This window comes from Lynx rufus, unplaced genomic scaffold (genome assembly GCF_022079265.1).
Source record: "Lynx rufus isolate CCGP_SWC_20201006 ecotype Redwood Valley unplaced genomic scaffold, mLynRuf1.p SCAF_8, whole genome shotgun sequence".
Taxonomy (NCBI): Eukaryota; Metazoa; Chordata; class Mammalia; order Carnivora; family Felidae; genus Lynx; species Lynx rufus.
In genome coordinates, this window is record NW_025814896.1 from 42,987,517 (window position 1) to 43,012,787 (window position 25,271).

A 25,271-nucleotide genomic window follows, 5' to 3' on the forward strand; every position below is an offset into this window, starting at 1 on the left:
AAGGCCTGAGCACCTCCTTCATCCCCTTTGGGGCCCAGGCAGGGGCAACGGCTCGCCCAAGGGCGCACAGAGCCAGAGTCTGAACCCAGGGCTCTTTCCCCCAGGGCCAATGGCCTGCCCACTGCCTGGAGGCTCTGAGAGCTCTTTCCTGGCAGCCCCGTGAGGGTCACCCAGCCAAGAGCCTTGCCAGAGGTCCTGCCTCTCGCACCCTACCGTCTCCGCCAGGATGGTGCGGTACTGGTCACACTCAGCCTGCAGACTGTTCTGGGTCTCCTCGGCCTCCCTCAGCTTGGAGGCCAGGTCCTGAGGGCAGAACAGGGGTCTGGCTAGCCAAGCACAAAGGTTTCGCCCAGCTGCCTGATGAGGCAGCTCCGGGCATCCTCCCTTCCCAGCGACAGGGGACAGCAGAAGTGACCGCGGCGGCCCCGGCAAGGGTGTGTGTCGGCACCCGTGCTTACCGAGGAGGGCTCTGTGCTAGCTGGTGGCGGCTTCAGCAGCTCGGGGCCCTTCTCTCGGAGTTCCTGCAGCCACTCGGTGTAACTCTGCCACAAAACACACGAGGTAGGGCCCGGAGACATTTCCTGTGGGCAGTGGGGTCCCGCGGGAGCCACCTCGCCTCCTACCTGGTGTGCCGAGCCAGAGAGCGCTGGCAGCAGGGTGAGCAGGGCTTCCTTGGTCTGTGCCTCGGTCAAGCTGAGCTGCCTCTCCGATTCCTCCTAGAGCAGTGGTGGGTGGGTGGGGGAGGGCAGCATTCAGTTGTGACACTTAGGGCAACCCCAGGGAGTGTTCCTGGAGATGCCCGGTCCCCACCTCAGCTCTTCGGGGGAGGAACAGAATCAAAGGAGAAGACAGGTAGCTTCTGTGGGACCAAAAGGGGCGGTGGAGTGGGGGCTCAACCTCAGCAGCCAGGCTCTGGCCACCTCGGCCTGCGCTGGGTCAGTCCCGACAGATCTCAGTGCTGACGGGGAGACAGCAAGGTGCCCACGTGGCAGGTGCAGGCTCCTGACACCCCCCAGCAGGAACCTACCCACCATCGGTTCTGAATTTTGGAGCTCTCCACATGAGCATGTGCGTGCTCCTGTGTGCATGTGGACGACCAAGCTGCTGGGGGGGGGGGTGCTGAGGGGGAGGCAGAGGACAGGTGAATCTCCCAGCAGCCACCACTTAAGGGCTATTGCCAGCCAGGAGCAGCGGGGATCAGGACCCCCACTCTGCAAAGGAAGGGACCCACCCAGAAGGGCTAAGGGCTTGGTTGGGGTCCTGGCTCTTCTGAAGCCTGACTCACACTGGCCAGGCTGCCAGGCCAGACCCCATCCGCCCTCCTTGAGGCTCCCACGCAAAGCGCAAGGAGGACCCCGGGGAGGTTTCTGGCTAAAAGAAAGTCTTATCTAGTATCCTGTGCCCAGTAGGTTGAACCTGCTGCCGACGGCATGGCTGGAGACCTGAAGGTGACACTAGAACTCTGACCAGATCAGGACCTTCCAATGCTGTTCTGGAATGTGCATGACAAACGGACGCCCCGTCCGCCCACAGCACCCATGTGATCTGTACTCAAGTCTCAGAAGTGGACCCTTCTTGGCTCACCACCGATGCAAACAACGCTGCTGGTCGATGCCGGTGGCCTGCTCTGAATCCTTGACCTCATGACCCCATTCAGGCCCCCTGGCCACGTGAATCCCAGGCAAGGGCCAGAGGACCCAGAGACCAGCTCCTATCAATCTGGCTGCATGACTGCAGATGACATCTCTCATTACAGCTCCTGCATTTGCCACAGAAAGGCCACAGGCTTCCAGGTCACCTCCGAGGAGTCTAACTACAGCTGTTGACCCGAGGCCAGCCCTCCACCTCCTGCCTTGTCTTGGGGCCTCAGGCTCATGAAAGTCACTGCAGAGCTCATGATAACAGGACAGACATTCCTTCTGCATGAGCGAGGCTGGGAGGGGAGGGCTAGCTGCCCCGGGGCCTTTCATCAAGGACGGAAACGGGTGGCAAGAGGGGGTGGGTGAGGCCTCCCATGGCTGCCACTGCAGGCCACGTCCCCAGGCCAGAGCTCAGTGCTGGCTCCCGGCCCAGGGCTCCAGAGGCAACGTGGGGCCCCAAACATGGAGACACCCACATTCCGCCGAGCTGGGTGGCACAGATCCCGGGACCTATAGACAGCTTGCTGTCCTTCTGCTACTTACGGTAAAGATCAACCACAGGACTTACTGGGCCAGGATCTCATGGGCCCCAAGAAAGTGGCCAGAGAGAAAAACAACTTGAGGACAGCCAACCTTGGGCTCAAAGGCAGTGAGGCCAGAAGGGCTCATAGCCCCATGGCCGCTCAGTCTCTGCACCCTAATGGCAAAAGGCCCAGATGAGAAAAAGCACCGGGGGGGGGGGGTACGTTCCCCTCTTCACCTTAAGGAGAAATGAAGGAGAGGGAGGAGGAGGGTAAGGGGGACGATGCAGGCGCACAGGGCACACTGTCCGCTGGCCTCGGGGCCCCCTGGCACGCGTCTCTGAGGGGTCCCCTGGCACGCATCTCCGAGGGGCCTCCTGGCACAGATCTCCGAGGGGCCCCCTGGCACGATCACCGAGGGGCCCGCTGGCACGGATCTCCGAGGGGCCCCCTGGCACGGATCTCCGAGGGGCCCCCTGGCACGGATCTCCGAGGGGCCCCCGGCACGGATCTCCGAGGGGCCCCCTGGCACGGATCTCCGAGGGGCCCCCTGGCACGGATCTCCGAGGGGCCCCCTGGCACGGATCTCTGAGGGGCCCCCTGGCACGGATCTCCGAGGGGCCCCCTGGCACGGATCTCCGAGGGGCCCCCTGGCACGATCACCGAGGGGCCCGCTGGCACGGATCTCCGAGGGGCCCCCTGGCACGGATCTCCGAGGGGCCCCCTGGCACGGATCTCCGAGGGGCCCCCTGGCACGGATCTCCGAGGGGCCCCCGGCACGGATCTCCGAGGGGCCCCCTGGCACGGATCTCCGAGGGGCCCCCTGGCACGGATCTCCGAGGGGCCCCCTGGCACGGATCTCCGAGGGGCCCCCTGGCACGGATCTCCGAGGGGCCCCCTGGCACGGATCTCCGAGGGGCCCCCTGGCACGGATCTCCGAGGGGCCCCCGGCACGGATCTCCGAGGGGCCCCCTGGCACGGATCTCCGAGGGGCCCCCTGGCACGGATCTCCGAGGGGCCCCCTGGCACGGATCTCCGAGGGGCCCCCTGGCACGGATCTCCGAGGGGCCCCCTGGCACGGATCTCCGAGGGGCCCCCGGCACGGATCTCCGAGGGGCCCCCTGGCACGGATCTCCGAGGGGCCCCCTGGCATGGATCTCTGAGGCTCCGAGGCCAAGGCTGCTCTGCACGCGGTTTGTGTGTTTTGCGTGGTTTGCTAAACCACACAGTTGCTGCCGACCGAATCTTGACCAGTAGGGGTCTGCGCGTGTGGGACTCTGACCTTGGCCTGGGTCAGGGAGCGCAGCTTCTCCTCACAGGCTCTCTCGGCCGAGGCCAGAGCCTCCATGGCCTTCCAGTTCTTCTCTCGGAGGTCCTGGGGGCAGAGGCAGGAGAGGTCAGCAGCCAGGGAGGGTCGGCTGCCCACACATCCCACCCGGGATGCCTGAGCCGGGCTCAGTAGCAAGGGAGAACCCTCCCCAACCCCACTTGGGACCCCAACGGGGAGACTGCCAAGGGACAAAACGTGCTTTATATTGGCGCACGTCGCCTGGTTCCTCTGGGGCAGCCCGCTAGGGAGCGGCCGTGGCACCAGGCCATGAGGAGGATCCAGCGTGAAGGAGAGAGAAGACAGGGTCGGCTGGCTCCTCAGAGAGAAGCAGCTCCTGTCACCACCGACCCCTCAGCTGGCTCTGGCCGCGCCAGGCACAGGGAGGGCCAGGCAGGGGTCCCGGGGGAAGAGGAGATGGGGGAGCCAGGGAGCCCGGGCCACCTGAGGAGCAGTGAGGGGCAGCCCGGCAAGGAGGATGTAGTGGGGGCTCCGCACCCCCTGCAGAGGAAAGGGGCTTCCATATCCCCTTCTCCTGACATTTGCCTCCCTACTCCAAGGTGACCATATGACCCAGACCAGACCAACTGGTACATTCTGACCCCACCATGGGGTGGGGGTAAGGGGGGGCAGGGGGCTCCATGCTTGGGCACGTGACCAAGCCGATGGGAAGGGAGTCAGCTCTGGGCCTTATGACGGACCCAAAGGGGAAAGGAGGCCTCACCCAAGCCGCCAAAGGCAGGCAGGCTTCCAGCCACGAACAGCACGACGGGACATAAAGGGGTAGCCAAACCCTTTCCTGAGTGGTTAGGGGTGGGATTCCCACAAGGCCAGCCTCACACCCACGCTTCTCAGCACTCACATTGTTCTTCACTTTCTGCTGCTCAACTGCCTCCTTGAGCTCGGTGGTCTCCTTCTCCAGACACCGCACCTGGGACTCCAGCTCCTTGAGGCTGAAGGGAGACAGCGACGTCACTGCTGCACTCCAAGGGCCGCGCCACCCCAGGTCCTGTCTCGGGAGTGCCCCTTCTGCTGCCTGGACACCTACCCGGAGCCACTTGGCTACGGGTCAGTCCCCTCCCACTGCCCCCAATCACGTCAACAGAGCACAAGCTTTCAAGGGGAGCCCAAGGAACCGCCTCGGCCCCATCCTCTCCACTCATCCCGAGTGCCCAGGGGGCTGGGTGCAGACCCAAAAGGCCACCAGAATTACACCTGGTGACACTGGCTGCTGGGATTGAAGAGGTCAGAGCAGCCACAGTGGCCGAAACAGGGATGTATCCCAGACAATAGGGTTTGGGGGATGCTTTTTCTTCTACTGAACGGTATGTGGCTTCTATTCAACCTGGTCCTGCTCGGTCCGCACAAAACATGTCAGCTGGCCCTTCCCTATGGCCACAGCCACACCTGGCCCTCTGAAGACATGGGCTGGGCCTTCTCAGAGGTCGACTGAGCTAGACTCAGGTGGTGTTGTCACCTGCACACCCATCGAGACTCCGGACGCCACTGGTCTCAGCAGCTCATGACAAGCCAGCAGTCTCTGCAGGGTACAGCAGGACCATCCTTTGTCCAGAACCTAACTCTGCTGAGACCCAAAGGCTCCTCCCTCAGGCCTGCGCCCGGGCTCTGGGGAATCAGCTCTGGGTGATGCCCCAGATGCCATGGGGTTGGCGAGATGTCAGTCCTGTCTCCACATTCAAGAGCCTAATGGGCTTTGACCACCCTCATCTTCCAGACAGTGAGAGGTTGACGCTGCTACAGATGGACTAGCTGTTCTGACTCACAGGCTTCAAACAGGGGCTTTAACATGTTGGGTTCTGCATTAAACTTTAGGGCAGCGAAGACCCCAGGAACAGCAGGAACAGGTGAAATCTGAAGTCCAGAAGTGATGAACTTGGAAAGAGGTCCCCCACCCATGGGTGTGCCCACCAGAGGGGGCTGCCAGCAGTCTGGGGGAGGCGGGTGGGGCCCTGGCCACTGCCAGCCAGATGAGGACATACACATCTGCATTTCTTTTCATGGGCTGCGGTCAACAACGTTTTTGCAAAACACCATTCTCACGCACCTTAGGACTGAACAAAACAATTGTGAGCGTGGGCCACTAGTTGCCCCAACCACCCTACCAGGGAATGGGTTCCCACCGTGGCAACGCCTCACCTTGTTACTCTCAAAACAGTTTTGGTCAAGGCCTTGAAGTCAGTTGTCGACTTCTTGGGGGGTGGTTTCAGGCCCAAGGAACCTTGACCTCACCCTTAAAGCTGTACCGGGACCCCTCGCAGCAATTCCCTCAAGCACCCCCCCCCCCCCCCCGCCCATGCAAGAGCCTGCCTCCAGCAAACCACCACATGAGCAAACCCAGACAGGCAGATGGCAAGGACACACTGACAATCAGCCCCCTGGCGGCCGCTGCCTGGGTTCCAGAACATCTGGGTCAGATCACTCATCTCCACCCAGAACAGGATGGCCAGACTTAGACACAATTTCCAGATAAATTCAGAAGGAAATTTAAAAAACCGATTTCTGCCAAACACATCTGCACAATGCAAAAAATTAGAATGAACCATTACTTGCAGTGTAACTTTGATGCCCCAATAATTTGCTCTGTGATCCGAGAATGTGATCTTAAAACACAAAAGCAAAAAAAACCCTCATCAAACACAACCTCTCTACTCCAATAAATACCAAGAGAAACAAAATTCACGTGAACTTTCTGCAAAGTAGCACAGTGGGAAAGGAACATGGAGAGTTTGGTCCTGCGTCTCCTTCAAGGCATTTTGGGCCCTCTGGCTTCCTTCCTCAGCTCCCAAACCGCTAAGCCTGAGGCTAAGAAAGAAACATGGACCACGGCCCGAGGAGGCGCAGGGGAGGTGAGTCACTGGTGGCAGCAGCCAGAACAAGGGAACCATGTCAGCTGATGGTCTGGGACATGTCTTATTGTCTGCATAGGGACAGAGGACACCCTTCATGCCTCACCCCCCGTGACTATCCTGTGGAGCCCTGGCCACAGCAGCCAGGACCCTCTCCCAAGCCTGTGGACATCTGTTCAGGGACGCATGCTCCAGAGGTGATGGTCCCAAGGACTCTAAGTCCCCTAACTCAAGCCACTCCACCCAAGTATTGGCTCCAGCCTTTGCAACAGCAAATAAACAGTCCCCTAGCACAGCCTCGTGCTGGGTCACCAATACTGAGAGCGAACAAGGTCTGCCAGCAGTGAAGTTGCCTCGCGGGCAATCCTGTGACTTGGGTCAGCTCTCAACTGCACGGACATCGCAGATCTGTGCAAAAAGCTGGAGACCTCCTGGGTTCTCTAGATGGGTGTGTAATCATGGCTGCTACCTGATTTACGATCTCAGTCCCTAAAAAACCCTCGCCTTGTAGACATGGAGACCCTCCAACCAGCTGAGTCACAGATGGATGGACGGACAGGAGGGGGCAGAAGGTCCAGAAGCCCCCACCGAGCACCTGCCAGTCTCCACACAGTTGAGCCTCGCTCCTCGAGAGGAGGCAAGGAGTTCTTTGCAAGGAGGCCTTATTTTCTGGCCAGGCCTGTTCCCTGTCCTCAGAGCCACCGGAGGGAGCAGGGAAAGGCAAGGGCCTCTGAAGGGGCTCTTCCCCAGGGAATCTGTGCACCCTGCTGGAAGCCCTGGCTCCTGGGGTCCTGGCCACCCCACGCTAAGGCTGCGGGCCTCCGCTTCCACTTACTGGGCCTGCTGCTCCACGTGGCTGGCCTGGAACGAGAGACAGAAAGCGCCGCGGTCACCATGAGACTGGCCTCGTGCGGCAACTAGTCAGGACGGGGCCCATCCACGGTCGGCCCTCTCTGCTTGGCAGGGTGGGACTCGGCAGCCTTCTCCCTCCCCTCCCGAAGGCTGACCTGGGCGTCCTGGGTGTCTCGGGCCTGGCCCGCCTCCAGCAGGGCCTCGATGGACCGGATTCTCTCGGTGAGCTGCGAGTTCTCAGCCCTGGCCTCCTTGAGCTGCCCGTGGAGACCACTCAGCTCCTCACACTTGCTCTTCATCTCCGCCTCGGAGGACTGAAGTTTGCTGTGCAGCTCTGAGGAGAAGCGTGCAAGGGTGGGTGGGGGCGGGAAACGCCGGCACGGCCACCCCCACTGCCTTCTGCGTGCGCCCAGGCCCGTAAGACACACTTGTGACCACCGGGCATCTTAGCGGTTGAGGGACAAAGTCACTCTGGCTTTTGCTCCCCAGCGCACACTGGGGTGGAACGAAATGCCCTGAGATCGCTCATGGGAAAATGATGCCACTCTGAAATGGATTCCAGCTGTAGCTGCTGAACTTTTATTCTCTGGGACACTGGCTCATATCAGCTGAGCTCTGCTTAGGCAACTCGAACCCAGCACTCCCGCCGACCAGCCTGGTCTCCTCGTCTGGCTGCTCTGCTCCTCCGTGTCCCCACTTCTCACCAGCCAGCGAGGCCTGTGGGTTCCACATCCGCTGTCTGCCAAATCCCTCCCCGGCCCACCAGCACCCTGGAGCCACCTGGGCCCAGCCTGTTGCCTTTGGCCGGAATGACTGCAAGAGCTTCACGCCTGCTCCTCTGGTCCAGTCTCCACCCAGCACCGGAGCATCCACAAGTACAAGGCGCTCATGCCACCCCCGTCCCAGACTTCCTGAGTTGCTCCCAGCACGCTACACCTCTCAGGGAGGGCTACCTGGGGCCCCACATTGGCCGACCGCCTTCTTGTTCCAGTCACACTTGTTGATCTTATGCCTCTGTTTCTTGTACGGGCCAAGTTCAAGTTCATCCCCATTCTCAGGGGCCCTGTGCTGGCCGTTTCTGCCTCTTCCCGGTCTTTGTGAGACCAGCCCCTTCCTGTCATCCAGACTTGGCTTGAACCTTCCCTCCGCCTCAGAGAGGCCTCCCCGACCACCCAATCTAAAGCCACACCTGGCCCATTAGAGTGAGGTCAGCAAACGAGGCCCAAGGGCCACCTCTGGCCCACTGCCTGTTTTTGTAAGTAAAGCTTCATTGGAACACAGCCAGGTCTGTCTGTTTATACGCCGTCTAGGGCTGCTTTTGCATTATGACAGCAGAGCTGAGCAGCTGTGACAGACCCTGTGTCTGGCCCACAAAGCCAAAACTATTTACTAGCTGCCTCTTCAGAGAAACAGAATACTAACCCTGCGTTAGGTCACGCTGGCTGTTTGAAGCCTGTAGAGCACAGGGCTGGTTGACGCATGGCCCCCCACCTGACTACCGTCTCTCCTGCTAGAATGTGGCCCTGCTGCCACTGCTTTACTCCTGGCCGAGCTCTGGGTGCCTATGGCAGTCGCTAAGGAAATACTTGTGAGCAAGTGACTATGGAGCGGTCACTGGCCTCGTCTGCCCTATTTCTCCAGGGGCCCTCAGCATCCTCACCTGGCCACATTCTCCTGATTATGAAGGTTACCTGTATGTAGGCCTAGGAGGACCATAGACCCCACCTTCCAAACCTAGCTTTTGGGCTGAGTGAGCCAGGACAGGTCCAGAAGGAGTCCGCTGAGAAGGTCGGCAAAGGCCTCAGGGCTGCTGCGGCTCTCACCCACAGCCGATGCTCCAGAGGGGGCCCCATGGCAAGGCAGGCTCCAGGCAGTGGCACCTTCCACGCCCCCGACTCCCCAGCCCTGCTCTCAAGCTCCGCCCCGACACCTAGTTCTTGCTGGCTCTGCCCGCCTCCTGCCGAGACCGTCACCTCATGACCACCTGAGGGGCAGAGTCAGGGATCCCATGCTGCCCTCACTCGCCAGCAGGGCTGGTCATCTTATGGGCTCCGGCCCGGCAGTGGGGCCAGGGCGGTGTGTGGCTCCACATCTGGCACAGACCCTCAGGCCCGCTGGGAGCCAACAGGCCACCCTTACCGGCCATCTGCTGCTGCTGCTCCTGGGCCTTCTCGGCGTCCGCCCGCAGGCTGGCGTGGCTGGTCTGTGAGCGGCACAGTTCCCGGCTGACCTCGTCCAGGCGCTTCTGCAAAGCCTCCTCACTCTCCTTGTGAGACACCTGGGGACCGGGCACAGGGAAGGGGGCCGTGAAGATGCCAGAGGGAGGCCAGCCCCTCAGCTGGCTCTGACGTCGCAGATGACAGAGAGCTCTCTCCAACCTGCCAACCTACCCCAACAGCCTTTATCAAATGCTCCTGCAGGGGCGCCTGGGAGGCTCTGTCGGTTAAGCATCTGACTCGATTTCAGCTCCGGTCACCACCTCACGGTTCGTGAGCTTAGCCCAGAGCTACGCTCTGTGTTGACAGTGCGGAGCCTTTTTGGGAATCATTCTCTCTCTCTCTCTCTGCCCCTCTCTCCTCTCTCAAAATAAATAAATAAACTTAAAAAAAAAATGCTCCTGGATTTCGGGGCATCTGAGTGGCTCAGTCAGTTGAGCATCCAACTTCGGCTCAGGTCATGATCTCATGGTTTGTGAGTTTGAGCCCCATGTCCAGCTCTGTGCTGTCAGCTCCGAGCCTGGAGCCTGCTTCAGATTCTGTGTCTCCCCTCTCTCTCTGCCCCTCCCCCGCTCATGCTCTGTCTCCCTCTGTGTCAAAAATAAATAAACATTAAAAAAAATTTGAAAAAAAAAATGCTCCTGGATTTCTAGAGTCAGTTAACCCACCGGAAAAAGCCAGGAGGCCACGGCCACCCTGGCCCCTCAACTGTGAGTTCTTGGTAAGGGGCCCCAGGTGATGAAGCGCAGTCACAGAAAGGGAAAAGCCCCGTTTTGATTTCAGTGTGACACAGAGAGTTGCTTCCCGCAACCTAACCTTCCAGAAAAACCTGGAGACCTCCTGAGTTGGCCCCTGTAAGATTCGCATCTGTTGAGCTCTTGTTCTGAGCAAAGGACTACTGTAGGCATTCTGTGTGTGCATCAGTGTGGTGAACCCCCAGCCAGCCCATGGGACAGGTACTACTGTCACACCCTTTTTCAGATGGGGAAAAAGGCTCCAAAATTCCCAGCGGACACCGGGGGCTTCACTGTCAGCAACGGGACAACAGAGGAGGCAGCCACACACCCCTGCCTCCTTCACCACCTGTGGTCATCCACTCCCAGAATCTCTGGCATCAGAGAGGAAAGAGGGGACTCTCTGCGGCCCCAGGTGGCGGACGACAGCCCGAAGCCTGAGAAGGCAAGAGACGCTCAGAGTCTGGGGCTTACTGGTGAGGGCCAGCCCCAGGCTTTGACCCCTTAGAAGTGGCACACATAACGGTGATGAGCTGGGCGCCAGAGGGGAGGTTCCAGCCCCCGAAGCACAGGAACTATCCCGAAACCTTTAACACGTGATCACCTCTAGGCCCACCCCAGTGAGCATCTGATCTCACTGGTGTGGGTGGGCCTGCTTTAGGTAAAAATAGCAAACACCACATCATCCATCTTGATGCTGCCCTAATAATCCACACTGTGTTTACCTGTCCGTGTTCCTTTTTGGTCCCTCGTATACACCCAAAACTGATCTTACAATTTCACGTCTGTTGTTTTAGTACCTTCCACAAGACTCATGCTACAGCCTAACTTCAATGGCTGAGCCGCAGAAGGGCCCAGGGCCCTCAGACCACCAGGACTTCCTCCCGCAGGTAAGTTAAATACACAGCAGACATGATAGCAAGGCTCCCCACATGCGGTCCCCAAACGGGCTGACTGGGGCATCCAGAAGCCTTCAGGGCAACAGGGAGCAAAGCCCCTAGGCTGAGGCCACACTGGATGTTGCCCAGTGCACTTTGGGATGGGGACAATCTTCCTCCTCTGAAGGAGAACAGCCACTCTCCGGGGAAAATGACAGCTCTCGGGCCACAGCCGGAGGCTGAGAAGGAAGCATACCAGCCCAGCCTTGAAGCCCGAGGCTGCGGGACCACTGGTGGTGGCAAACATGGAAGGACAAACAGCTCTGGGGCCAGACCTAGGGGTTCAAATCCCACTTCTGTGTGAACTTGGGACCAGTTACTTCCCGGTGCCTCAGATCTTGTAATGGGTGACGACAGATAACAACGGCACCTACCTCCTAGGGTCCCGATGAGAGTTGGCGGGGTCAATGCTTGCAGAGCGCTCAGGACAATGCTGACCACACTGACTGCACCCGCTCCACACCACTAGCGATCACTGTTACTAACGAGGCCCGGGCCGAGGGTTCCGGCCATCACGATCACGGGGAAGGGATGACCCGATATGGCCAGGCAAGCTCTGGCCTGTCCCTGCTACGCAAATAGGCTTGGGGGGGGGGGGGCAGAGCAGACTCGGGCGCTGAAGCGGCTGCCACCCTGGCTCACCTGCAGCTGTAGGACCTGTTTCTCAAAGGCGGCCGCCTTGGTCTCCAGAGCCTTCCGCTGCTGTTCCTCCTGCCGTGCGGCCTCTGACTTCTCCACCAACTCCTTGCTGACCTTGCTGAGCTCCTGCCGGAGCTTGGCCAGCTCCGCGTTCTGCCTGCAAGACAGTCACCAGCCCCAACTGATGGACAGAAGAGGGACTGACTGGGTGAGCTCTCGCCAGCCCAGAGGGCTCCCCCTGGGTGACAGGGCCTGGCAGACGAGCCTTTCCTCTGGGGCACGTGCTCTTTTACAAGTGGTCACCCACATCCCAGAGCCACTACCAAAGCCTCTCATATTGTCGGTCCTATGGGCTTTGATGTGTGTTGGCGAAGACGTTCTTTTGCCAGCGCCGCGTATGGACCATACAGAGCGAAGAGCAAAATGTGCCCTACAGTATCCCACAGGAACCCCGCCCAGAAAGTCAGAGAAAAGGCAAGACACTCTTCTCCTCATTGCTGATCTAGGACCAGACAGGCCCCAGATGCAGGCTGACTGGCCTCGACACCCCTGCAGGGCTGGAGTCCATGCGCCCCACTTCCCTGGCAGACTGGACCATGGCCACGCCTGGGGGCCACCAGAGGTGGGAGGTTGAGGCACTTTACAAAACAGACTGTTGAACACTGCACAAAAGCTGGATCTCAGGACCGGCGACAAGCACAGAAGTGAAGGAAGGAGACTCGATTGAAAGGAAAAGAAAGGCAGCTCAAGACCCACTTTCCCCAGTGCGAGCAGGTGATCGGCCCACCAGCCTCATCAGCTCAGAAGACATCTCTCTGAGGCAGGACCGACCGTCCAGCCAGGAGACAATACTAGGCAAGACAAAGGGGACAGACAAGACCGGCCACAACCCTGCACAGTGGTGTCACACCACGTGGAGGCCAGAAACCTGGCTAGGACCAGCTGCACTCTGCTGGCTGAGGGCCAGGTGGGTCCCACCTCTCTGCACTTGGCTTTTCCCACCTGCACCAACGTGGCTGTCCCAAAGGCTCTCTCTCAGCTCACGCTAAGGCCAAGATTCAAGACCGGAGGGGTTTACAGCAAAGGCTAGATTCCAGTGCCCTGGGATAGAGACGGGAAGCTGAGTGGGTGGCCTCCTGGGACTGCTCTGGAGCTCTGGGCAGGGCCCCGGGACACCCACCCCATGCAGAGCAGAACTTCCACAAAGGGAGTCAGTGGCCACCGCCTCAGGGTGACAGGTCTGTAGCTTTATGGCTTTCCCCAGGACAAAGGCCGCAGTGGATTCTACATGAGCGGAGAAACCAGAGCTCCATTGTTACCTTCTGCTTGTAGCTGCTGAGGAAACCACAGCCACCAACCTCCAGCCTGCTGACAGGCCAGGGCAGACATGAAGATGTTTGCACACGCACACCCAGAGGAGGCCTCCACACAGAAGGCACCAGCCTGGGGAAGGTGGCCGTTAGCTCACACTGCCCCGGGGGGCCACCAGCAAGACCAGACGCATGGGCACAGACCCCCCTCCCCGGTCCGGCTCCTGGGCCAACCTTCTCCCCACTTGACTTGCAGCTAAGGGACAGAGGGTACTAGCGCCCTCAACCTTTGTCGGTTCTCCAGGCAAGAGGGGATGCTCTGGGGATAACGCAGAACCTTGGAAAGTCCCTTCTGGATGCTTCAGGCCAAGAGAGGGCAAGGAAATGTGAATCAAAAGAAAATGTAGTGGGGCTTCCTCTGGGCCAGCCTGTTGAGACTGTAATACTCAAATCAGGAAGTCAGAAGAAAGCCACGCTGCCCTTCACAGGGTGAGGTCACTGCTGCCCTCCAAGGTCGGCCCCCTACTGGACTCACTAGCCCTTGGAACTCCTGATGGGTGATGCTGAGAGCAAGAGCCCCCCTGAGCAGGCCGGGCCGAGTGCCGGGAGGCAGGACTTACTACTGCAAATGTCCCTTCCAGCACAGGAGATCTCGTCTCCCGGTGGAGAATCCAGGGGCTCAGGCCCACGGCGGGTCCCCACACCACCAAACTCTGATCATGGACAATCCGCTAACCCCCAAAATTCTGGGTCACCATGAGAAGTGTTTAAAGACCCTACATCGAGATCCTGTGAAGACAGACGTGGAAAAGTACGTGTTCCCCCCGGGAAGGCAAGATGCCAGCACCAGCCAGGACCTGAGAGGCACCCAACCACGTGGACACTGGGCACGGACAGACCAGACCGGGGTTTGCTGGCTCTCCCTGGCGCCTTGACCACGTGTGAGCATGCCGGCCACGCACTGGAAGGCTTGGCCACGCACAACCAGACAGGGGGATGGAGTCTCAGGCCAGAGCCCTGAACGGGGAGGGTCGCAAGTGCACAGCCAGCCTCCCGTGCTCACTCACGTGTGGGGCCCATGCCAGGCTGCCGTGCCAGCCCCACATCCAGCAAGAAACTAGAATCTACCTGCAAAGCCTTGAGGCTCGGACACCCTCCCCAGCTCCAGAGCCTCCAGGAGAGCGCCCTCACGGTGTCTGAACGGGGGCGCTGAGCTTACTTGCTCTCCACCTGGCTCGTGGCCTGGTTCAAGGCATCCCTCAGGATGGAGTTCTCTTGCTGCAGACGGGCCAGCTGCGTGTTGGGGCCATTCTCCAGTTGCTCCTGAAGAGTCCGGATCTGCAAAGTCAGCGAAGGGGCATCAGAGTGCCTCTTGGCCTCACAGAGAGCCAGCTTTGGTGGGGAGCGAGGTCAGCGAGGCCCCAGCCCACAAACTAATGCACCAGAGGCAGGGTGACCCCCTGCATATGCCCCCTCCCTTCCCTCTGCCTTACAGTCTGTAGACTCCAGGCACTGTGTTAACCGCCGTGACACCAAGCACATAGCCACAGCCTACAATTACCCCGAGGAAGCCTGTTTCCTGATCTCTGACCTCCCGTGGCACATCCCGAGCCAAGCAGCAGGGAGGTGGCCATGGCTCACCATGAACAGAGCACAGGGCTGGGGAGAAGGCACGGGACTCTGGCCCCGCAGGCCAGGCTGGGCAGGAGGCCCCCGCTGGCCTCGGGTAGCTCATGCCTCTTGTTTCATGGGGTCCTCCCAAGCACAAGTGGAGAGGGCAGAGCCAGCATGACTGGGGAGTCACATGGAGGCTGCGAACTTGACCCACAGGAACGGAGGAGACGGGACATGGCACCGGCCACTTGGGACCAGGCTGTTTTCAAAAAGCATTGTTTAAAATCTATTTTATATCTTCCTGGCTGCTGACGTTCACACACGCGTGGTGGGCTGGCCATGTGAAACGGCCCCTCCCTCCAAAACCAACCCGATTCTGAAGCCAGCTCCCCCACCCTGTGGGGAGCCATGTGCCCCCTGGGGCCCCCGTGCGCACCCCAGAGCCACTGCCCACCTTGCCCTGTAGCTGCTGCACTTCCTTGACGTGCTCCCGGTAGCTGGCCTGCATGCGCGCCTGCACGGCTGTGATCTCCTGCTCCCGGGCCACAAGCTGCTTCTTCACCTTGGCCTCCCCGGCTGCTGCCTTAGCCTTTTCTGCTGCCAGCTCCTAGGACACAGCAGAGGGCACAGAGGCAGTCAGGCCAGGGCAGGAGCTTGTCAGACGGGCCCAAGGTCATCACAGCCCAGACATCGCCTGGGGCTGGGGGCTTGAGACCCCCTCCCCCTGAGTTCCCGGACAGACCAAGCCAGCCACAGCAGAGAACCCACAGGAGGCAATGAGGGATCTGATCCCTGGAAAACCCTGACCTGACCAGTAGGAGTGGATGTCAGACCTTGGCCATGTGAAGGCAGCGGACACAGGAAGGAGCTATGTAAACAGGACACGCTGTCTTGTGCTCTCCAGGACTATTGGCTCGGCCCTGCTGGGGCTACAACACCCTGGCTTGGCTGGGTCCCTGACATCCAGGTCCTGGAAGGCCCACTTCTACTTGAGTGCTTCGTGTCAGGATGGAAGCAGCAGTGAGCCTTGATGGCTGAGCCACACGGAGGGCCCAGGTCTCCACGTGCACCTGATCAGTCCTCCCTCCGCAGCCCAGGGAACATCTGCTCTGGTCAGTGTCAGATGCCCATGATGAACACAGGATGCTGGGCCTGGGGACCTGAAGCCTCAGGCATGGGCAGAGCACAGGATGGGACGGGCCGGTCAGGGGAGAGGGGCTGGCTGGGGTCTGTGTCATTCTTGGAAGAATGGCAATGGATGGAAGCCACAGGGGAGCAGAGAGTGACTATTCGAGAAAGGGTGATGCAAACAAGCCCCTGGGGTGAGGATGCTCCCTGTCCAGTGGGCCTCCAGCTGGGCTGGCAGAGCCTGGTGTGGGCCCAGCTGGCCTGGGGGACCACGGTGCAAGCGTCTCCCAAGATTCCAGGCCCTGTGCCATCCTGGTCCTGGGCAGGAGACCAGGGAAGTGGGAAATGCTCTCCTTCTCCAGGCCAGGGATGCCAGGGAGACCCACCCTGAAGGGCCAGAGTACCCCCCGCACTTCCGTCCCTGGGCTGGGACAGAAGCAAATCAGAGGCTAGAGGAGGAGCTAGGCTGACGGGGTGGCCGCTGGGTGCCAACGCTGCCTGTGTGCCCGGCCTTCCCTGAGCCCACCTGGGACCCCTGGCCTCACTGTTCACACAATCCTCTTCCTGGCTCTGCCCAGGGTGAGAGCCCACAGGAGCCCGAGGTCCACGCTAAAGGACACCTCACTGATCATCCACCGGAGCCGGGAGAGGTGGCCAACACTGTGCTCCCACTCTGAGGCAAGCAGGCGCCTCACTCAATTCTGTCAGTAAGATGGGGATCACGACCCCCATTTTAAAGCTGAGCTCACTGAGCCCTGGGGAAGATATGATGGTGTCCAAGGCCAGGAAGGCTTCCTCTTAGCTGTGTGCTGGCCTTGGGCCTTGGTGGCCATTCGCTAACAGGCAGCCTGCTAGGTTAAGTCAAGCAAGGTGGCCAGAATCACAGGGGACAATACAATGATAGGTAATTGCTTTGGTGATGACAACCATGGCATTGGGAGAGGAAAATGGGCATTCTGGAAGGCTTCTCGCAGGAGGGAGGGAGGGAGGTCAAAGGAGTCCTCAAAGATAAGGAGAAAATCTCCAGCCAGCCATGCAGTGAAAGGCATTTGAGGATAAGGGAAGAGCAGGAGGAGAGGCCCAGGGGTGGCAACAAAGGGTCGGCATGTCAGGGGAGCACATGGGGCAGGACCGCAGGGGTGTGGGCTCGGGTCTGAAGATTAAGACCCACTGGCAGAGCTTAAAGAGGGACCTCACAGGACCGTGTTAGCACCTGGGAGCCGAGGAGGGTGCAGGGAGGGTGCGGTCAGAGGAGCGGGGGCCTGGCTGGACACCTCGGAGCAAGATGGGTAACGAACACCAAGGGCTGTGTCAAGCGGCCACCACTAGGGTGAGCAGTAAGTGTCCAGCATGAGGGCCGCATTAAGGGGCCTCCTGCAGGATGCACTCCCTGCTTGCACCTGTTGCCCTGCCCACGGTAGCCAGAGACCCTGGGCATGGGGAAGAAACAGGCCACTGGGACTGGCAAAGGTTGTACCTCCTCACTCCTCACACCTCCAGCCCACCCTAAAGTCAAGGGGGCAGGCACGGAACTAGCCAGACAACCACAAGGCCAACCAACCGTGGGGACATTTGCTCCATTTCCTCTCCCCTGACCTTCATTCTGGAGGCAGACAAATGTCACAGGGAGTTCTCAGTTTGTCCAGAAAAAAGATACAGAAGGATGGCTCCCCGAAACCACAGATTTGACCAGTGCTGGCCTGCTGGCTCCTGGGGGTGGGAGGGCACTGATTCACGGTGCTGGCCCTTTTCTGTGGTGCAAATGCTCACGGCCATGGCACACCACTGGCCGAGGCAGAAAGAGGCTGCGTGTCCGGCTCCTGGGGGCAGGGCAAGCGGCTCCAGCCAGCCTGCATTTCACCAACAAGTCAAGACGGGCTCACGTGAAGGCTGCACGTGGACAGTCTTAACAGAGGTGATGAGGCCCAGCGGGCAGAAGGCTACTGAGCTCTAGGGAAGGTCCTTCTCCTGGGTGGACCATTAACCAAGAGTTACCACCCAAAAAGCTCATCTGCTCTTGCCATCTCCACCAAATGAACTTCACTGTTTGGCTCAGGGCTGTGTCTCTCCAGCTGAGGTCAGAAACTCAGGCTGCCTCGTTTCTGACTATTCTCCAATGAGCAGGTGGAGGTACCCTGAGGAAGGGCTGTGGCCCAGACCACATGGGACATCCCCAGTCCCAGGCCATCTCCCTGGGCCCGCTGCCCGGACAGAAGGGGGAAGTAAGCAGCAAGAGGGCAAGAGCAAGCCACAGAATTCTGCTGGAAAGAGACAGCTTTCAAACTGAGTGCAACTGGCCTCGTGGGACCGTGGCACCAGGACTTACTCCTCAGGAGAGAGGCAAGGACAAAGCTCAGCGAGTTCTGGCGGGAGTGGCCCCTTGCGCTTTCAGGGTGAATACCCTAAAAAGATGGCCTGTCACTGTGGGACCAGTGGTGAGGTTCTGGCCCATCCCCATCAGAGAATGAGGGCCCTAACCCTCTACTTAACGTCCATGCGCATGTGTTCTTCATCATGGAGGGGAGCTGCCACCCCGCACAGCTACCCAGGGCCATGACAGGTAAGCCAGCCCCAGGTTGTCAGGCTCTCAGACAGCAGAAGGCCTTCCTGTGGCCACAGAATCCCTGGTGTGAGAGGTAGTCCCAAGCCAGCAGGCGCGTGCAAGGAGTCCAGGTAGGAAGGCCAGCCCGCGATCTGGGGACAGCGCTGGCCACCGCTGGGGGTGCTCAGGACAGGGTGTGCGCTCAGCCATACCTTATTGAGCTCCCTCAGTTTGCTCTTGGCGGCAGCTGCATCTTCCTGCTCTGTGGCCAGCAGCTTTTCCTTCTCTTCCAGCTGGCGTTTCAGAATTGCCACAGGGTCGCCCTTCTGAGTGGCCTGGAAGTGCCCATAGAGCAGCGTTAACAGAGGGGGTGTGCAGATACCTGGTGTGCCCTCCCACCCCAGCAGTCAGACCCTGACCCACGACCAGAGCAGGGGCCCGGTTCTGTGGGATGGGGCTTCTGAGTGAGCGGGTTCTAGCCCGACTCCACGCACTTCTGCGGACAGGCACCCCTGCCTCAGCCACCCAGTCGGCCAGGTCTCTAGGCCCACTGCATACAGGAGCTGTTTGGACCAAAAGCTTTGCATCTCTGCAGTAGGTTTTAGGAACATGGTGCTTCCCATGAACTTGGGCCAATGGTGGCCAAGGCCTCTTCCTACCCCACTGAAGGGCAATTAGTCATTGTTTCTGGCTTGGGGCCCACCCCTTAGCTGCTGTGTGAGGCCTGCAAGATGCCTCGGGAGGCGAGGTGTACTCTGGGGACAGTGGCCTGAGGTGAGTCTGGGCCCGTCTCCTTGGAGGAGAGGTCCTCCCGACCTCCAGTCACTCGCACACCAAGAGACAGCCTTCCCTCCCCCAAGCTCACTGAGCACAAAGCTTCCTGTGACTGTGGGGCGTGCCACACCTTGGCGAGAGTCAGGAAGGGAGTAAGCCCTGCTGGCCTCAGGTCAGGAGTCACTGGCCTGGCTCTCAAGACACCCCCCAGCATCACTAACCACTAGGGTGCCACAAAATTCTCCAGCAAAATTCCTAGAGTTCTGACTCTGGATGAGGAACAAACACGAGCCAGGCAGCATCTCCTGGGGGCAGCTCATTCGCCACAAGAAGCAGAGGGCAAGTGCCGGCCTCTGGACTGACCCCCAACAGCAGGAGGGATGTCAGAGAAAGGGGCTTCCAAGCTCCCCACTGTGCAGCGTGTCCCTACACCTTCTTTTCTGCACCCGAGCCCTGGCCACAGGCCAGCCGGGCCCCAGTGCCTGTGTTCACCCCCCCGGCTCACACAACACAGAGCCCGGCCCTGACCCGTAACAGTCTTCCTGTTTCCGTGGCTGGGCTGTGGCTGGGCTGAGGCAGAAGGCAGAGTGTACTCGGGGTGATTCATGCAATCTGTGTCTGGGAAGGGGAGGCGGGGTGCCGCTGAGAGAGGCCAGTGGAGACTATTTCCTGAACTCTGTGCACATGGCCAGCCCAACGGGGTCACTCAAGGGAGGCAAGGGCCCCAGGACTTAAGGGGAGAGCAGGGAGGGCGGGTCTACCTTATGCCAGGTGTCCTGGATGACTCCAGCCTTCTCGGACAGGATCTCAATGAGCCGCTGGGCCTCACCCTCGTTGAATACCATGCTTCCGACCGTGGAGACCAGAGTCTTGTAAGGGAGGTAGAGAGGGCTGTCGGAGTCCGGGGGCGCTGTGCAGGGAGAGAGAAGGAACAGGAACTTACCCTCCGCCCCCAAGCAACCAAGCTGGTCACACCTCAAAGCAGCAGGGGCCAGACAGCCGACCGAGGACTCTGTCCAGCTGCTTGGGCTGTACGGGCTGAATGCGAGCCTGACCTGGGTACCCTGAGCTCTTTCAGAGTGCTGAGAAACGGCCCAGACTTCAGGTCCCTGCACAGTCGTCCCAACTGCCCGAAGAGAGCAGAGGGGGAAGGTCCCTAAGTAAAAGAAAGGCTGTTTTCCTAGGCTGGGGGAGACATCCTCACTGCCCCCCTTTTTATCATCAAAATGAGCAGAATTAAGCAAGGCATACCTTCCCCAAAGGTGCTTTTCCTTCCCTTTTTCCAGCAAACCGCTTGGTCCAGTTCCAGCCCTGCACAGCCCTGCACAGCCCTGCATAGGCGGGTTCACCCGCCTGCGGTGACCAAGCCCCATGGCTCCTTGTAAACATGGACCCCACCGCCACAACCCTGCAGTCACTGGAGAAGGATGGCAAGCAAAGGCCCGCATCTCTAAGGCTGCTTCTCTGTGGCCCCAGGGAAAAGGAGGCTCTTCCCACACATCCAGGTTCAAACACTGTTTCTGGCTTCACGAAGCCCGAGGCAGGTTTTAGGGGAGGGGAAGATGGGCTAGGTTCTTTCACAGTGGGCCTGCCCACTTGTCAGTCCACGAGTGACTTCCCGGGAGGCACAGAGTCAGGTGCCAACAGCCACCTGTGCTGTGACTTCTGTGGTGCTCCTGAGGCCCCCTGACACACACACACTCACTCAAGGCAGGCTCTCGAGTGGCCTCGAATGGAGGAAAGGGTGAACTGAGACGCCCCATCTGGCAGCAACCCCGCCTGAAATGCCCCGGGGAATGACTTATGCCGAGGCCCAGAGCTGCCCCGCGGCCGAACGACAGGCCCCAAATGAATGAAATAAAGGGAAACAGGCCGGCCCATGGCAGCACCTTCAGCTAAGCCCCCCTCACTGAGGACAACGCACGGGGAAGGTTTCCATAGCAACCCCAAATTCTCTGGCCTGTCACAATATTTTCACTTGCTAGTCACAATATTTTCATCGCCAGTCAAAGCATTTAGCGTGATACCTTAATGAGGGGAACGTGGGATGTGGGTGAGCTGGTTGCTATGAGCACCTTCATTGTAGAACTTCTTACCTCGTGAGGCTCGGGAGATTAAAAATAACCACGGTGACGTTCAAGGCCTAAGAGCTCAAGAGTGCCATGAAAATGAAGTGGGGGTGGGGTGCGTGTTCCCTTCAGCCTTTCTTTTCATTGATATATGTATATAACACAAAATCATCTTGATGGCAAACTTAGAAAAACCACTCTGAGCACCGCTAAGCCAAAAACAAAGCAAAGACCGCTCTCAAGTTCACTACTAGGAGAAGACCGCACCAGTAGCATTTTGGTTTCCGGGGTCCCTGCCCTTCCCCCTCAGCCTGCAGGCAGATGCAGGTTTTCCAGAAGACGGAAGTCCACTATTTCAAAGACACAGTTGGAGCTCAAATGGACAGATGTTTTCCTTTCCTGACTTGGGAAATGTCTACTGTGCTGTCCCAACAGGCTGGCCACCAGTTACGTGTGGCCACTGGGCACTTGAAATGCAGCCAGCGTGGACCAAGCTGTGCTGCAGGTACAAGTACACCCCGGTTTGAAGACTTGGTAAAATATCTGTAATAATTTTCTGGTATCGACTGCATGTGGAAATGATAATATTTGGGGAAAATTGGGTTAAATAAAATATATCATTAAAATTTAATTCTTTGTTTTTTGTTTGCTTTTTTTTCACGTAGCTGCTAGGAAAGTCTGAATTACACATATGCTCACACGGGTGGCTCACACTATTTCTACTGGACAGGCTGGTCTATTCCTTTCCAGCCCTGGGGACCCTCCAACCCCCCAAAAGTACGGCCGTTGTCCCTGCAGAGGCCTCAGACTGCGCAGGGGCTCGGGCATCTCTTGAAGCCTCTCCTAGACCATCCTTCTAGGCCCCCGTAGTCCCTACCACATTGCTGGGGGCGGGAGGGGGAGACATTTAGATAATGGAGCCAGGCTTTGCTACGGAGCTCTGTTTCCCCACAGATGTCACCCCAGTGGTCTTGACAGACCGTGTTCTCTCTTGGATAGCCAGGACACTCTGCCTGCAGAACGTTGCCAAGAGTGTTCTGTAAGAGTATCATTCTAATACACCTTTATTCAAACTTTCTTACCTAATCATATTTTATTAGATGTTTTAGCGAACAAAGTAATGAAAACTTGAGCAGGTGCAACAATCCAAAGCTACACACAGCACAATTTAACTCTCCCCTGCCTATCGCCCGATCTCCCCACACAAACTTCCCTGGCCTTCTCTATGCTCATATGAACACTATCTTTTAAGGTATTTTTAGAGAGCCCCAGCTTTACACTTTTCCATGAAGTCGTTTAGGTAAGAATGGTGCCATCTTTGGGGCGCCTGGATGGCTCAGTCGGTTGAGCATCCGACTTTGGCTTAGGTCATGATCTCGCAGTTTGTGAGTTCGAGTCCCACGTTGGGCTCTGTGCTGACAGCTTGGAGCCTGGAGCCTGCTTCGGATTCTGTGTCTCTGCCTCTTTCTGCCCCTCCTCTACTTGTGCTCTCTCTCTATCAAAAATAAAGAGAATGTAAAAAAAAAAAAAAATTAAAGAATGGTGCCATCTTTATGTCCCCCAAATCAGGGGAAGTAAAAATGAAAGAAAAAAGTACTTGGAAGTAGGCACCAGAACTTCTGGACCTCCGTGTGAACTGCATTTGCTTCTGGGTTTCAAGATCCTCTCACCAAACCAGTGGCGCTGAGCTCACTTGGATGCCTGTTCCTGGGAGGCGGGCACCCAGGCCACAAATCACGTGCTAACGGGAGCTAACTTGGGCCGGCATGTTACACATCTCCAGCAAAGACTAGAAAACTGGAAATAATCCCCGGCATTGTGAAATCTTAAGGCACTACACTAAATTTGTCAAAGACTAACATCTAATCTGCTAAACCACTGACGTCACGAAGACCATGAGGCGGTGAATCGTAGTGAGACCAGCTCCTGAGAGCCTGCCCCTATAGTCTCTGCCTTGCCCACCTTGGTGAGTTCTGAAATACCAGGAATGGACGAGCAGGGAGGCCTGGAGGAAGGTCACAGCAAGAGAGCAAAGAGCGGAGAGACAGAACAGAGATAGAACCGGTGCCTCACTGCTCTGGAGTAATCCAGACCTGCCCGGCAGGGGACACAATAAACACCCCCAGGGACCGGGCCCTGCAAGGATGGCACAGGTCTGGCTCAGGGGGCAGCCTCTGGACATGTTCCTTCACCTCCAGAACCCTCAGAGCTGTGGACTTGCCGAGGAGAACCAGAAACGAGATTTGTATGTGTCACCTCCTGACCTTTAGTGCTGACAGCTAACTCAAAGAAAAAAGAAATAAATAAAACCTCTGTGGGGCTGAACAAACACATCTGTGGGCCAGGTGTGGCCTGCAGATCACCTCTGCCCCTGGGCACTGGGCACCGTGGTCAGAACAAGGCCCCTGAGTCAGGCGGTCTGGGCTCAAATTCTGCGAGCTCAGCTCCTTCCTGCCTGTGCGTCCTTGGGCAAGTTGCTTCACCTCCCTTGGCCTCGGTTTCCTCATCTGCAAAATAGGGGTCATAATCAATCTTTCCTCCTTCCTAGCCTCACTGCCAAGATTAAATCCCAACACGTTTGGAACAATGCCCGGCACAAAACGCACTGCAGAGTCAACCAACAGGGCCACCTTCAAGCAAGCCCCAGTCACAGGACCGTCACAGGACCGTCACAAGCCCCGACCCCTCCCTGAACAGACAGCGCCCACCGGGAAGGACTCAGGTGGGGCTCTGCCCTTTCCCCCACTCCCACCAGCGGGACGGAGAAGTCGTGCAAGGGTGGTGCCCAGAAGCCAGCCCTGAGGATAGAGCAATACAGCCCACGGACCCTCTGGCTCCTGCCTGGCACCCCCGTCTGTACCCTCTCATGAGGCTAAGAAGGGCAACAGGGTTAGATAAAGCAAGGAGCCCTATGCCTCCCGCAGCCCCCAGCCAGGGAGCATGCGGCACTGGGTAATGTGTATAACACCTCAAATTCCAAAACCATGCACCCTTCTGTGACCATGCCGGGGGGTGCGGTCACCTAAAATCAAACTTGTCTTGCCAAGAGGCACTTAGGAGTCCCTCTCTCCCTGTCGACCGCAAAGTCCTTTCGGGAGAGTTTTGTCTTTACATCCCCACCAGGATCCCCTGCGGCCAGGTCTCAGTGCTAGGGAACTCGCGGGGTTCCGCGGCCCGGCACTATCACAGCCCCTCCAGAGTCCAGCTCGGGACCGCTCCTGCGCGGCTCCAGAGGACTCAACCGACAGGTCGGTGCTGACCGCTGCCCAGCAATGGGAGCAGGTGGCCACCTTGGCCCTGGGACAGCCCATCAGGTGACCGCGGCTCAATTCCAATGGCCGGTGCAGGTACCCTGACGCAGCCCTGCCTGGGGCAGGCAGGTCCCAACGGTCTCTAGAGACACAGAGTGTGCTCGTACCGTGCACCCGGCAGTCAGCACACCACTGGGGCTGGCAGGGTTAAGTCAGAAACTGGAACTGCCAGCTGAGAGGCAGAGGAGACACAGGACGCCCGGCAACCATGCAGTAGAGCCACAGGAAGGGAACCCAGGGAGGGCATGCTGCCAAGGAAGTGACGTGGCAGCAGTGGCAGGGGATGCTTTGGCCAAGCGCTACTGGGTAAGGAAACGGTGAGGGCTGTGCGGGGCTTCGGAAAGGGGAGCGGCAAGGACAGGCAGCGAGGCTCAGAGGGGCCTTGCCACTCGGAGCAGAGGGAAGTGAGACTGGAGTGAGTCCACGTCTTCCCAGGCCCCAAGGATCTGGATTCTATCTTACGGGCTAGAAGCAATGCCAGCAGGGAGGAAGGTCTGCAATGAGGAGATGTTATTTCAGGACACCTGGGAGACAAGGCTGGCGGGGGGAGGGCAGATGAGGGAAGAGCCCCAGGGCCAGGGGCCAGGCCCAAGGGCACCGAGGAGCTGAACTGGGGGGACAGAGGCCCAGGTGTTAACAAAAGGTTAAGATCTGTGCAACTATGGGCTTCTTGACCACAGCTGCCTGAGGACAGCGATTGGAGCCCCAGCACTGCCATGTTTTAACATGACTGAATGGAAAGTTCTGGAAGCAATGTCATCCAGCAGCTTCTCTGAGACATGAGGCGCC

At 58.8% G+C, this 25,271-nt stretch overlaps 1 protein-coding gene across 3 annotated transcripts in view; it reads right to left on the reverse strand.

The window, feature by feature from the left end:
- The window catches only part of RRBP1 (ribosome binding protein 1), a 65,842-nt gene that overhangs the window by 7,019 nt on the left and 33,552 nt on the right, over positions 1-25,271 (reverse strand). For all 3 annotated transcript variants that reach the window (XM_047068342.1, XM_047068343.1, XM_047068341.1), the window contains exons 3-15: positions 19,864-20,012; positions 18,541-18,663; positions 15,113-15,265; positions 14,264-14,382; positions 11,738-11,891; positions 9,347-9,485; positions 7,363-7,541; positions 7,191-7,216; positions 4,351-4,441; positions 3,444-3,536; positions 624-716; positions 459-542; positions 214-303 (exon numbers count right to left, since the gene is read on the reverse strand). In XM_047068342.1, coding sequence (XP_046924298.1) covers positions 214-303; positions 459-542; positions 624-716; positions 3,444-3,536; positions 4,351-4,441; positions 7,191-7,216; positions 7,363-7,541; positions 9,347-9,485; positions 11,738-11,891; positions 14,264-14,382; positions 15,113-15,265; positions 18,541-18,663; positions 19,864-20,012 — 1,493 coding nt within the window. The remainder of the gene's footprint in view (positions 1-213; positions 304-458; positions 543-623; positions 717-3,443; positions 3,537-4,350; positions 4,442-7,190; positions 7,217-7,362; positions 7,542-9,346; positions 9,486-11,737; positions 11,892-14,263; positions 14,383-15,112; positions 15,266-18,540; positions 18,664-19,863; positions 20,013-25,271) is intronic.